The 14,999-nt window shown below is 44.0% G+C and overlaps 2 protein-coding genes across 2 annotated transcripts; one reads left to right on the forward strand and one right to left on the reverse strand.

Moving 5' to 3' along the window:
- Nucleotides 1–1,621: 1,621 nt before the first annotated feature.
- On the forward strand, nt 1,622–5,026 carry LOC310795360 (uncharacterized protein; the record flags this gene model as incomplete). Its single annotated transcript, XM_083657394.1, has 2 exons — nt 1,622–1,820; nt 2,405–5,026. The coding sequence occupies 2 exons, from the start codon at nt 1,622–1,624 to the stop codon at nt 4,129–4,131; spliced, it is 1,926 nt and encodes a 641-aa protein (XP_083513520.1). The 3' UTR covers nt 4,132–5,026.
- A 3,059-nt stretch (nt 5,027–8,085) lies between these two features.
- hcar2 (hydroxycarboxylic acid receptor 2) lies at nt 8,086–11,776 on the reverse strand. Its single transcript, XM_083657949.1, has 3 exons — nt 11,659–11,776; nt 9,263–9,617; nt 8,086–8,841 (listed from the first exon to the last, which is right to left on the reverse strand). The coding sequence occupies exons 2-3, from the start codon at nt 9,580–9,582 to the stop codon at nt 8,280–8,282; spliced, it is 882 nt and encodes a 293-aa protein (XP_083514075.1). The 5' UTR covers nt 9,583–9,617; nt 11,659–11,776; the 3' UTR covers nt 8,086–8,279.
- Nucleotides 11,777–14,999: the final 3,223 nt, after the last annotated feature.

Genomic DNA, 14,999 nt, shown 5'->3' on the forward strand with positions numbered 1-14,999 from the left:
AGGTGCCGGGCCACGCCCCCCCTGCCCTGGAGGCGTGCATTGCAGACATACACACACACACACACACATACAGGTCAGGCAAGGGGAGTGGCCCGACTTCATTCCTGCAACTGACACCAGGAATGATGTGGTAGAACCAGAAGGCATCCTCATTCAATTTGTACTAGGGCCGGGTGTGTTAGCCTACTACTGGCTAGTCTCTCTGACATCATGCAGGAAGGCCTGGTTATTAATACCATAGAGCAGGGGTTTTTCAAAGTCTGGGTCTGTGGGCCTCCCCGCAGACAAAGCTTGGAAAAAGGTGCCGCCCTCACTCAATTCCTGGAGACCTATTGGATCATGATTATGTTATTTGATCCCATAGACACTCAACAATTGAGCCAGGATAGCCTATTATTAGTTTCTACCTCTGGGAAGGTGGGAAAAACAGTACAATTCCCCAAAACTACGGTATCTAACTATCTTTAACCAAATCACGCACATTTAGGCTATTCTATGTGATCTCCTTTTGATAAGTAATGTAATAACTAAAGTAATATTTTTTCACTTCCATTCAGTGAGCCTCCCCTGAAACTGCTTGGAGGCTCCCTGGGGAGGACCTCGATCTGTCATAGAGTATTTTGTATGGTAAATGGTAGCTAATACACAAAACACACACAAACATGAAACTGATGTTACATTCTGATGATTGTAAACTTGCTTTTATGCAATGTTTTTTATCCTGTTGTTTAATCATTTTCTTATGGTTAAATTTGTTACGAGTAAGATATTTGCAAGTACTTGGTAAAGCATTTAAATTATGTAAAAAAAGAAGTTATGATTATGATGATCAATATCATTATAACTGCTGTTGCATGCTTGTTGTTATTAGTTGTACTAGTAGTAAAGGTAGTAGCAGGTAGTAACGTTAGTTAGTACAATAGTAGGTTAGTAGTAGCAGTAGTTGTAACGTTACCAGTACTAGCAGTAGAAGTAGGAGTAGATAGCATTAACGTTAGCATTAGTAGTTGTAGTAGCTGGTAGCAGTAACCTAGATGCTAGTAACTGGAAGCTGTAGTGATAGTAGTAGTAACGTTAACGTTAGTAGCAGAAGTAATCTAAGCTAATGTGTAACGTTCGTTAGTTGTAACTTACCAGTAAGTAACGTTAGCAGTAGAAGTAGCGTAACGTTAGTAGGCTAGCATTAGTCTAAGTAGGAGTAACGTTAGTAGTAGTAGTGGTGGTGGTGGTGGTGGTGGTGGTAGCGTTAGTAGTCTATATAGTGGTGTTTTCCTTGTTGTCTTCCGTTATGTTCTCTAGCAGCATTATTATTGTTATATTTTGCGTTATGTGTGGTATGTCCGTTAACAGGGATGGATAACCTCGACTCACTGTGCTGTTAACCCGCCTGGTGCGGCTATGTACTCCAAACCGACAGGGGGCGGTAGAGATACCGTCCAGAACTCTCGAGACAGCTGCTGAAACAAACCCCTCCTCGTCACTTTACTGCGACTGGCTAGCTCCGCTTTGTTTGTTCCGCACACGGCAGCAGTACGCACACACACACACACACACACACACACACACACTTTGCGAGATAGTTTTATTTGTGTATAAACTGCCCCAGCAAGTGTTTTTCAACATGGCCAAGTCGACGGATCTTAAAGTCTTCTTGGAGTCGTCCCTGAACGAGATTTTCAAAGCGACGGTGAACGACATACTGGATTCTGTGGATCGGACGTTGTCTGAGTATCAGGGCATAATACACAGGGTTGAGTCTGAGAACGAAGAGCTCAGACGGATATTGTACGCACAGAAGAGCACAGAGTCTGATGTTAGAGGTATGCTGGCCAATAGACCGTTATTACGCAGGAATACAGCGCATATAGCTTCATCTGTCACTCACCTTTTGTTCATGTACTGTCAGATACAGCCACATCACTCTGTGTGTGTGTGTGTGTGTGTGTGTTGGGGGGGGGGGTTACAGTAAATTCGACAAGATGCCGATTTCTTTAATTAAAAGTCAGCACTAGGAGAGGATGTTAGCAGAATCACTTTTCAGCTGCAGTATAGGCAGACAACAAACGTTTCCTTGTGGGTTTTGGGACAAAGCAATAAGAAATTAGGTCTCTATGGTCTAAAGTGCAAAGATCTGGACATCTTTGAACAGTTGACAGGGGTGGGCAACATTTTCTTCCAGAGCAGAGGGCCATACGGATACATCAAATAAGTGAAGGGCCACATTGGACATCATACTTGCAAACGCTCCTGCTTTATTGCTGTCACACGATCAATCATTGTTTCTTCAATGAAGTCTTACACAGAATAATTACATATTTTAGCTGAGTCGTCATAGTGTTGGATATGTAATGCCAATAAATCACAGTCTGAACCATTTTCTTTATAATTCTGACATTTTCCACAGACAAAAGTGAACAAGATGCTGCTCAAAAGTCGTCGCCCTCAGAATGGACTCTTCCTCCCATCCCGTCGGCCCAGGGCTCGTTCAAAATGTCCATCCGCAGCAGCGACAAGAAGAGCTCCAGGAGGAAGCACAAAGACAAGATGAGGGAGAGCAGAGAACCCACTCCCTTTTTGCTGCTGGCCAGTCAGAAGGTAGAAGAACCAGATACGAACACGTCAGAGGTCAGTGTGTCCAGCCAACCCTTGTTATCCCTTAAGACAGAACCCGGCCTGGACGACGGCTTCGCTATCGACCTCTCCAAGCCTTCGCCCCTTCTCAACCTAACGGTCAGGCCGATAAAGTCTGAGAGCACAGAGGTCAGTTATGACGGCCATGACGCGTACACAGCTCTTAAGCCGTCTCCCAGCCCGGAGCAGGACTCCAGAGGCAGCGACGACGGCGAAGTTCGAGTCACCGTCATTTCCGACGGCTACATGGAGGCCAGCGAGGAGGAGGAGGAGGAGGAGGACAGGCAGTTCGTCAAACTGGAGGACGACGAGCCGAACGGGAGTCTGCTGTACGGTGACGACGAGGACGGCTTCTCTAAGGCGGGGTTCTCCTCCGAGGAGCATTTGCTGAGCTATTACCCCGAGTCACAGATAGACCCTGCCGGAATGAGTGGAGAGGTTTTGATGCCGGAAGAAGTAAAGCATGCGGAAATAGAGATAGATCCTTCCGGAGTGAGCGAAGAGGTTTCGATGCCGGAAGAAGTCAAGCACGCTGAAAATAATTCAACCGCCGAGCCGGCCGATTTTTTGGAGACTCGCGACAACTTCCTGCGCTGTCCCACGTGTCCCAAGACGTTTAGCCGAGCGGCCTCCCTCAACATCCACCTCAAGACGCACAGCGGCGAGAAGGTCCACAGCTGCGCCTACTGCGGCAAGCGCTTCGGACGCGCCGACCTCCTCAAGTCCCACAAGCGCACGCACACGGGCGAGAGGCCCTACAGCTGCAACGTCTGCACCAAGACGTACGCCCACCCCAGCCAGCTCCGGATACACAAGCGCGTCCACACCGGAGAGAGACCCTACTGCTGCTCGCACTGCGGCAAGCGCTTCAACGAGCACAACCAGCTCAAGGTGCACTTGCGCACGCACACGGGCGAGAGGCCGTACAGTTGCAAGCAGTGCGGCAAAACGTTCAGCAACGCCGGCAACCTGCGCATCCACGAGCGCATCCACACCGGCGAGAAGCCCTACTGCTGCGCCCAGTGCGGGAAGAGGTTCAACGGCCTGGGCGACCTGAAGACACATTACAGGATCCACACCGGGGAGAGGCCCTACTGCTGCGAGCTGTGCAAGAAGACCTTCAGCCAGGCGGGACACCTCACCATACACATGCGCATGCACACGGGAGAGCGGCCGTACAGCTGCAAGGAGTGCGGCAAGAAGTTCACGGTGGCCAGCAGCCTGAAGCTGCACCTGAGGACCCACACGGGCGAGAAGGAGTACATCTGCACCTACTGCAACAAGAGCTTCAGCCGCTCGGGCCACCTGAAGAGACACGAGCTGGTCCACACCAAAGAGAAGGTCCACCTCTGCAGCCAGTGCGGCAAGACGTACACGGACCAGTCGTCGCTGAAGAAGCACTTGAAGATGCACGCCGCCAAGGAGCAGAAGGCTCAGGGCGAGGGAGACGCCGGCGGGGCTCAAGTACATAACGCGGCTAATGTAAACGCGGAGAAATAATAAGAGAGGCAAAGTGAGCGCCTACTTCCTGCTTCAGCACTGTACCAGAGGTTTTTATCCGCCCTTTATTTTCCCATAGACGTTTTGTAAAATGCTTATAAAAATATTTTTACTTCGTCAAACCAAACAGTTCAGATATATTCAGAATCGGGAGAGACCATAGAACATTTCACTCGGACCAAAACTTAAAAAAACGACATCGAAAACATATTTTCTTTAAATCCGCAATTTTGTTTACGTTTTGGTCTGAGTGAAATGTGATGCGGTCTCTCCTGTTTCTAAATATATCTGAACCGTTTGGTTTGACCAAGTAAAACTATTTTTATAAGCATTTTACGAAATGTCTATGAGAAAATAAATGGCGGATGAAAATCTCTGGTACAGTGCTGAAGCAGGAAGTAGGCGGTCACTTTGCCTCTCTATAGTGCTATATATGATATTCGTGGTACAGTGCAATACACTGTAATGTCTCATCTTTGCTGTGATTTAGTAGGTATGTGATATTCAGCAATACGGTATGACGAATCATTCTCTTTGATTGGTAAATGGTTATTCTCCTCGTTAGTCTGCATTCAACATTCATTCCCTTACTTTGTACAATTCTCCAAATAATGTGGGAGTTAGAAGTCAAAGCTGTGATGTTACTGTCAAATTGGAGTTGCATTTATTACCAAAGTGTCTGTTTTATCATTTGTAAGTGCTGTATGAGAAAAGAAAATGCTTGAATGAGTTGTTAGTGAGACTGTTTGGCAGGTTGGCGTTTAGAGAGAATGTCGTGAAACTGGAGGACGCAGCATTCGCCCTGCTGGTGTCCTTGTGCAAGGCACTCAGTCCCCTGCCTACTATGGTGCAGGCGTGGCCCGCCCTACTCTGCCTCTGATTGGCCCGCCCTACTCTGCCTCTGATTGGCCCGCCCTACTCTGCCTCTGATTGGCCTGGCCTGACGATGACATTTCTCACGTAGAGTTCCTCTCCCTCTGTCGTCTCCCTTGGCAGGCAGTGTTGACATCTAACAAGAAATCAACCGCAACAAACATCTAATGACAGAACTTAATAATATCCATCTATAATTGCATATTGGGACCGTGTGTGGGGTAAAGTTATAGTTATGGTTGTATATTATTTTCCAATAATGGAGGACGTGTTGATGACAACCAGATAGCTTAACGGATAGGCTAGTTTAGAAATATCAAAATCACATGTAACAGAAAACGAGACCAGGCAAGCTCAGTTAAGCCGGACGCAGACTGCTGCCACTTAGTGTTGTGCAACTGCAAGTTCACAGTGTGAAGTTCTAGCTCAAAGTTCAGTTCACACAGCTTAAAATGAACTAGTTCACGTTTATAGTTCACAATTCTTTAATTTTGAATGAACTTCACAGTCCCAAAAAATGTACAGTTCACGTTCATTTTTTTATAAATGAGCTGCTCCGAGCTATTCTTTTTCAATATAATCACCAATATTGCAGATGATCTCCAGTGATGGTCCCCCTCTGTGACAATATCTCCAACTGCTCAAACTGGATGGAATGGCTATGTTTTAGATGAGCTTAAGTCGTATCGCCACTTTTCATTTTGCCACTGCTTTTAAACAAAGTCCACATACCAGCTTGTTCAGGTTAACTGACTCTCCTCTTTCACTCGGCTTAAAGCCCAAATATCCCCGGTCCCCAGAGCTGTGGAGCTGTGGTTGACACAGGCTTCATTCAGCTGCCTGTGCTGCTTCTCACCACCCATGCATGCGTGTTTCAACAATAGGGAGCCAGTTAGTTAGTGAGGCCCCTGAAACTCTTCTAGGCCGGGCCCTCCTGGTTCCGGCAAAAATCCATACCACTGAAATTCCCGAAGATTTCGGACAGAAGATCAACTCATAAAACTTTGTTAACCATATTAATTTAATGGTTTCATTCATTCAGATCCCCACCCAGCATCCACAACAGTCACTATATCATCGCTCCTTAAATAATGATACTTATTTTACCATAAGTTGAAGTTGTCCTGATTATTATTTTCTTGGTTAATTTGTCAGGTATATTTAACGAATACGCTGGGTAAATAAGTCTAGAATAGATCAACTTTCCATCTTAGTAAGTGAAATGCATCCAAAATGGAGAAGACAATGCTTCTATTGTTCTCTATAATATTGGCTAATGTTTTTTTCCTCTCCTTTCTAAATATGATCCAGAAGTATTTAAACCAAAGTGGCTGTAGGCGTATATCAGTGGGGCGAACAGCAAACACTGCTCTTCTTTCAGCGAGGGCGAAACGTCATCGTCGGCCAGGCCAATCAGAGGCAGAGTAGGGCGGGGCCATGCCTGCACCATACGTATTCACCTTATGTAGCCCCGCCCACTTGACCCATTGTGTCACGACTTCCTGTTCAAAACGCCGGCTGTTTTACCTGCTCAAACTAGTCTGACTCACCTGGTCAAACCTAGTTAGACTCGCATAGGAGTCAGACTAGGTTCATGAGTCACAGGAAGTGTAAAACACACAATCACAACTTCCGATTGTGTTTACACTTCCTGTTAGTCTCTCAAACCAGACTGTCTCTTCTACATAAGGTGAATAGGATTCACAAATGTCCGTCCCCAGCCAGCTCCAGAGGTGCCGACCTCTAACCTCTGACCTCCCTGTGGAGGAGGGCAAGAGAAAAGAGTTCAAGGAGCTCAATCAAGTTTAACATGAGTTAAATTAAGGTGCTTAAAGGTGATTAAAAAAAAAAAGTGAGCGTCATTTAATTATTCTTGATGCAAATCATCTGATATTATGCTGTACATAGCTTTAACTATACAGTCAGCAGATCTATTGAACTGACAAGAATGTATTTGTATAGTAATGCTAGAGTGTGGGACAGTGGTGTTTCGATGCAGATTGAACTGCTTTTCAATAATCGATCATTGTTTTGCAAGCCATACTGATCTGGAAGAATGTCGAGCTTCTATCTAGAGCATTTGTCTTAGACTGTGTTGTACTAGCAGGAAACGTCTTCTACCGTGAAAATATGTAGGAGTATGTTTACGACGATAGGGCTGCTGTTTGTTGTGGCAACTGATTAATATAACCTACCTAGCAATGTATTTTAAAACCGAATATTTGCTACTAGGAATAATATCGTGGAGTTTTACTTTTGTGTGCTTCATGTCTAAAATTAAAAAGATCGGCAAAAGTTATTTTTGTAAATGTCTTATTTACCCTTCGTATTTGCCATTTTTACCTGAAACTGAAAGAAACGTTCAACAAAGATAAGCTATTTATATTTTCACACAGAGTACTAACAATGTTATGGCTCCCGGAAGAGCTGATACCACACAGTCACATGATCAACATCTCTCAACTTCTGATCTATCAAGAACATAACATTATCCCAAAATAGGGCATTAAAGGAACACTCTGCCCATTTTCAACCAGCTTTGTATCATTAGAACATCAGTAGTATATCAGAAAACTGTAAACGGTTTTGAAGTCTGTCATTTAATTTGACAGTTATTGAGTGTTAAAGTGTGGACCAGTGACATCACTGGTCCACACTAACTCAAATTAATGACTCATTAACTCAAATCAACTCTCAATAACTGTCAAACTATTCATCATTCATCTAGTTTGACAGTTATTGAGAGTTGATTTGAGTTATTGAGTTATTAATTTTAGTTAGTGTGGACCAGTGATGTCACTGGTCCACACTTTAACACTCAATAACTGTCAAATTAAATGACAGACTTCAAAACCGTTTACAGTTTTCTGATATACTACTGATGTTCTAATGATACAAAGGTGGTTGAAAATTGGCAGAGTGTTCCTTTAAGTGAATGATTTCTGAGTGGTTTTGTGTATATCTGTCACCTTTTTCACTCTCCATGAGTTTGCATCCCTGTTTATTTCACATCAGCAATGCAAATTAAAACATTTGACAATACATGAATAATATATGATCACACTTCAGATAGCGTACAGATTATTATTAGTATTGGTTTAATTTCTGAGACCCAGAATAAGCCCACATAGGGTTTCTTGTATCTACCTGCACATGCTTTTATTGATTTCTGTTTCTGTGTGTGTTTTTTGTTTTGTTTTGTTTTTGTTTTATGTGTATTAAAAAGAGCAAACAAGGAAGCCAACATTTCGCCCTGCTCCATCCGAGCCGTGCCCCTAGTGGCCGGCCGCGCAGCAGAGGCCGAAGCTCTTCGGTAGCTTCTGGTTGGACAGGTAAAGCATGGGCTGAATGCTGCTGCTGAAGTCCATCAAGCCAAACGCCAGATAGTGAATATAGCAACGGAACACATCGGTAGAGAAGTAGCGCTGGAAGGGGAACAGCGCCACCGGTGGGAAGTAGTTGAAGACTATGATGGCCAGGATGATGAGAACCATCTTGAAGGCTCTCTTCTTCACCGGGTGCATCTCGTCCCTGCCCGGGCCGGACTGCCGGAGCGCCCAGAGGATGGCGATGTTGCAGAAGACCATGAAGGCGAAGGCGGCGAGGATCATGACGGTGAAGACCAGCTCGAAGTTGACGATGTTGCCCACGCACTTGGCGCCGGCGTAGGCCAGCGTGACCAGCCACACCACGGTGACCAGGACGGCCCGGTGCCGGCGGTCCTTGAGCTCGGTGAAGGTGATGGGGTGGAGCACGGCCATGTAGCGGTCCAGACAGATGCAGGCGAGGAACAGCGGCGAGGAGTCCTTGATGCCGTAGAAGAAGCGCAGGACGTACCTATAGGGGTGGGACAAAACATCGTTGAAATATCGATATATGATACTTCCTCTTGCGAGATATTATCGATACACTATCGATATGATACCATATCATGATACAGTGAGGCATTATTTTGTAACCTTTTAAACATTTTAACTTCACGCGTGGACTCGTGGACACGTTGCAGTCAGTGTGTGTTAGAGGCACTATATGCACTTTGTTTCATGTCAATTCTGTGAATTAATACATCATTCCTACGTTTTGCCTTTTTAGGGGTATTTTTTCCTCTTCAGTTACACAGATAGCGCAATGTATCATAGATCAAAATGTTTGTGATCTATTGATTATCACAGAATGGCTGTATCGGGATAGCATCGTTATCGAGGGCCAAGTATCGTGATAGTCACCTGACTCTTGCCATTTTCCCCCCTAGACGTACCAGGAGCTGCTGGTGGCCAGGTACACGATGTTGGCCAGCTCCAGCGGAGGGGTGAGGCAGAAGAAGACGTCGAGGACCGCCAGGTGCAGGATGAAGATGTCCGAGGTGCACGAGTCGCCCTTGTTCTTCTGGATGAGCCACAGCACCATGATGTTGGCCGGGATGCCCAGGAACATGTTGATGAACTGCAGGCACAGGTAGCAGACGAGGACGGCGGACATGTCTCTGCAGCCCTCGTACACCGTCAGCTCTCTCTGGCTGCTGTTGGCGGGTCTGTGGGAGATGAGGAGGACGGAGGAGTTGATGTAGGACACCTCCATCAGGAGAGGACACCAGCCAGCTGAGCAACAGGTATCTGCCGGATAGAAAACACAACACATTTCAGTTATTAGCAGGGCTGCCCTCGACCAAAGATTTAATTAGTTGACTAATAGTCGTTAGTTTTAAGTGATTCATCGATTAATTGATTAGTCATCACACTTTGGTGCCCCAGCAATACACCTTCCAAGTTTGAAGTCATGTCAAATGCTCACACACACTTGCTTTGTAGTTTGATGGCATAAAAATCTCATTCAGTCCAGCCAGTTGGCAACCCTGGAGTCTAATAACCTTTTAATAACCGACAAATGAAAACTTGGCCGACTGTCACCTACAATGCAAGTTGCTGAGCATTACGTCCTTATAAAGATATTCCTTCTGAGCGTGTTCATTATTGAATAAAGCGTAATTGCTAGATTCGTATTAAAATGAAGGTGTTTTACATTCGCGTACTTACATACGCCCTTATTCTGCATGGCTGTATTGGGATGATGTTTGTGACAAAAATGCGTATTTCACTCTTTTGCCATTAAAAAAAAAGTGAACCAAATATACTTCAACTTAAACGGTAGCAGTGTTGTTTTTATAGTGATTAAAAGAGCAATCCTCGTTCGTTAAATGTTGCTCTGTGTGGTTCCCAGGCATACATCCGTGTAGGATGCGCCAAAGCGCACTCCCAATAAATGTCAACAACCTTTCCTTTGATTCCAGTTTATTTTCCAATGTTTTTTTCAAATTAAACAGTCTTACCAGAGTGCAGTTCTTGTCAGATGTGGTGCCAAAACGAAATAATCCAATCAAATCAATGTTAAGCGATTAGAAGCGGTCTAAAACTGTATAGCTGCGTACCTGGTGAACCCCGCCCGCAGCATAATAGATTAGATTAGAAGGTGCTGCAGTCACCTGCCTAACAAGGGGCCCCCGTGTCAAGTGCCAAAACACACCACAGCCAATCTTTAGCAATCTCAATAATCAACATCAACAATCATCAATCAATCATAATTAGTAATAGCCAAAAACACAATTCATAACACATAGCAACAACATTTCATGTTACATAATTGCTTAATTGAATGTTAATTTCATGATAAACAAAATCAAAATATTAAAATGTTCAATAAATTAACTCAAATATTTGGCTCCAACAGTGAGGCTCAATCTGATAACACAAAAGTTAAAATATTGTGCTTAGTGGTAACGGCAACTGATCAAAATTTGTTTTGGCTCTCCTGTCAAATCTACTATAACACACTTATGACTTTGGCTCCAAGCCCTCGAATTGAAATTTGCTCAACTAAAATCCTCTCTGAATCATAAATATCCTCTCAGCTGTTACAAAACCAAATTGGAAAATGATGGCTAATCCAAAGCATAAGAAAAAGATAGAAAATAGGAAAAGCAAATACACTTTACTAAACTAACATATTTTCTTAATATTCTGCATCACCAGCTTACTTTGTGTGAACTTGTTTCCTAAATTGAAAAAAACATTAACATTTATGAAAAATGTGTTTCCACTCATTCAGCACAAGAGCGGCATACTACGCACACACTATCACAATAAGTTTTCGTAAAATACATAAAAAAAACTCACACAAAAAAAATCTAAAACAAACTGTGAATCCACTCACGCATAAGGAGAATGACAAATTATTTACTTTAAGTGAAATATCGTACCTTTTATTCAGTTGTCTAATGCACGCTTCTCTCTGTCAGACTGCCACTGTAGACACCTACATCCCATTTTATTACCAGGCACACTGCATGCTGGACCTCACACTCGAGCTCTGACAGTGGTTTGCAAAAGTGCCTGTAATATATGTTCACCATGTAAACAAACTGCACATCCCACTATCTCTGTATCCAAGGGTGATATGTATATGTGCATATAGGTGAGTAATAGTCTATATAGTATATATAGACTATATAGTATCTAATAAAGTCAGTGGTACTGGAAACATTGTCATTCTATTTCCCCCGCCCATGATGGGAATATCTCCCACTGTGCAAAGTAGAACATTGGAATATTGAAATGAAGAGATCAGAATTTGACCCTCTTATGCAAAAATGACACTCACCTGTCTCACCCCAATAGGATGCAGCAGCTTCTGTCACAGTGACTGGTGTCCCGCGTTAATCCTTGTGCGACGCCTGTGTGACTCCTGTGTGTACCTCTGTCCCAGTGTGAGCAGCGACTGAGCCCTCACCCCCTCGCCTCAAAACCAGGTATGGAAAACAGCCCTTCAAAGAGATGACCCAACACTTCAGGGATCCCCTTCAGCTCCCATCCAATCACAATGTTGAGACCAGGCTGTGGAAGATCTCCCCCTGGATCTCCCAAGATGCCTGGCTAGCCCCCCCCCCCCCCTGATAACACCACCCTGCATTCACCACGGCAGATTTAAACAAATTAATAATGAAATAACAGCGAAACTGTGAGTGTTTTTTGGCAAACGGGTGGAAAAAGGAGTTGGAAAAGGTGTTTAACTGTGTGAAGACGGAGCGAGGAGTCTGATGGGTTTTGTCTGGAGGACATGTTCTGGCAAGCCGTTCACCATTCACACCGATTGGCAGTGATGCAATAAACCTGACGGAAAATAAGCAGTAAACAACTGATGCAACAGTCCAGAAAATCACTTCTGAAATGCAGCTGTAACAGTGTGTAACCTGTTACATGAGGCCGACACGCCTCATGTAACGTGACTTGTCACGCCTGTCGGTGGTGCGCAGAGAGCCAAGGCTACATACACAGCCTCTATTGGCAAACACTATGGGGTCACTTAAAGGAATAATTCACCTAAAAATGAAAATTCTGTCATCAACTACCCTCACCCTCATGCCAAATGAAAAAGGGTGAAATGTGTGAGTCCATATATAACACACAACTTCGTAGCAGCTTTCTCCAAAATAACTGAAGTCAATGGGGACCCGTTCTTTAGACTTCCAAACACAAAAACGGACACATTTTGGAACTCTGAAGAACCGGTCCCCACTGACTTCAGCTGTTTTGGAGAAGGCTGCTATGGAGTTGTGCTGGCAACCTCCATGTGTGTTATATGGATAAACTTCACCTGTGTTTCAACTGGCTTGAGGGTGATGACACACTTGTCATTTTTGGGTGAACTATTCCTTTAATGCCGTGATTCACCGTTATGCACTTTAGATTTCCTGGCTGTCTTTATGGTCAGGTGGATAGGAAGTGTGTGTGTGTGTGTGTGTGTGTGTGTGTGTGTGTGTGTGTGTGTGTGTGTGTGTGTGTGTGTGTGTGTGTGTGTGTGTGTGTGTGTGTGTGTGTGTGTGTGTGTGTGTGTGTGTGTGTGTGTGTGTGTGTGTGTGTGTGTGTGTGTGTGTGTGTGTGTGTGTGTGTGTGCACTGTGCGGTTTTTTCAAGGGCCACACAACCATGTTTCATTATACAATTAAGATACCAGGGGGCAGAGATAAGGATGGTCGCAGTGCAGATCACACTCATTCTACAGATTGTGTGGTGAGTGAGTGGTGACCTAAACCAGTGGTTCTTCTCAACCTTTTTCACATCCAGGACCCCTAATCTGACAGAAATTAGACCACGGATCTCCATCTGAGAAGATCTTGTCCCAGGGTCCTCCATCTAGCTTTTAGATGTTTAATTACAGAAAGTGTATGAAACCCATGACAGAAATAGCCATGCATTCTGTCATTGCGTTACTTATGAATGGAATTAGTGTGAAAAGAAATGATTCCCTCTTTTTGCTGGGGACCCTCTCAAGGACTGAGGCTCACAAAAACGTCGTCCACAGTAGGCCTGCACGATATGAGGAAAATCTGCGATGTGCGATAACATTGTTCAATATAGCGATGACGATACGACTTGCGATAAATAAACAAATATTAAAGTATGCATATTAGCTATACAGTTCCTATGTCTTTCTGCTTTAATAATGCTAACATAGACCCCAAACATACTGAATAAAGAAATGAAATACACACTGACTCTAGCTGAAACTACACACAGCGTGTTTGGGCTTTGGCAGAGGGGCGGAGCGCACTGTTGCAAGGGAAAGATGTACGCTGGATTTACAACACAAGACAAAATGATCAGACGCTGAGTGGGAATACATGACGCATGTAAATAAAACCACTTTTGTTATTCGTTGCGTTTCAGGCAGTCTTTGCGATGTGTTTATTGCGCATGTTCATATTGCGATGACGATGAAAATACGATGAATTGTGCAGCCCTAATCCACAGTGCTCACAAAGTAAATTTCAGTGAGCTTCAGTCAGCTTGCACAGACAGGAGCGTGAACCCCGTTGACCTTGCATTCATTCCCCCCCCCCCAACTTTCCAGAGCTACTATGAGGAACAGGTTGGATTGTGCTGAGAAAGAACTCCACCAATCAACACCATCATTGGTAAGTATCAAATAGGGCTATCTTAAAAAAAAAAAAGTGAACTATCCCTTTAGATATTAGCCTTATAACAGTAAAGGCCTATTGGGTTTTTACCATAGTGGCACAAACTATGACAACACATTAGATTACATTCCCAAGGGATGTCTCATTTATTCACTGGTATACTATGAGCGGCAATGTTGAAATACTAATTGTGGTATGATAGCGTGCTGTTTTGTGTCTGTTTCAGTCTATTTGAACAGCTTGGCAGCCATCTGTTGAAACGCGCCCTGGGTTTGTTTACCTTTGTGGGACTGTCTCTGAGGTTGTTTATACAAGTGTCAGATTCACAGAAGTCGTGTCTCTCGCTCATAATAAGGGAAGATTCTCAGAGATCTGCCAGATTCTGCATGAGGGACATCAACACACACCACAACTGACAGAGCGCTGCTTTTGTCTTGCAGCTAATACTGTAGGCCAGGGATGGGCAACTTTGATGATAGAGAGGGCCACACGAAAAATCCCTCGCTACCAGAGGGCCAGATTGTGACCGTGCACTTCCACCAGTAGCCTACTGTAACGCCATCACTCCCAATTATAGCTACTCATTTGATGAAAAGGACTGGTAATCCAAGTTTATTATACCAACATTTATATTTTTCATATTCAAATTGAGTCATTCTTCCATTCAGATGACACCAGAAACTTTGCTCTAGCTTTAAAACAGCCCGCTACAGCAATTTGATGGGGTACATCACCCAAATATGTGATATTAATCAGATTGAATAATGTTGCATGTGCAATGTGCATCCTGGATATACAGTAGTTTGTTACAATAGCGTTAGCTCAAATGCTAACGTTAAACACTTTGTGGATGGACAATGCTAACGCCATTAGCGCCATTTTCTGGGTTGTACAGTAAAATAAAAATACAGATTTTGGTGGTCTAACCTAACCTAACCTAACCAAAAACGTCTGCCTTGTATATATATATATATATATATATATATATATACCGTATATATATATATATACATTGCCGCCAGTTG

The sequence above is a fragment of the Poromitra crassiceps genome, assembly GCF_964638095.1.
Source record: "Poromitra crassiceps genome assembly, chromosome: 21".
NCBI lineage: Eukaryota > Metazoa > Chordata > Actinopteri > Beryciformes > Melamphaidae > Poromitra > Poromitra crassiceps.

Excerpts from the sequence above, each read along its gene's own strand:
- hcar2 (XM_083657949.1), bottom strand. The coding sequence starts at position 9,582 with ATGGAGGTGTCCTACATCAACTCCTCCGTCCTCCTCATCTCCCACAGA. Across the intron at positions 8,842-9,262 it reads CTGGCCACCAGCAGCTCCTG|GTACGTCCTGCGCTTCTTCT; the intron begins GTACGTCTAGGG and ends CCACCCCTATAG.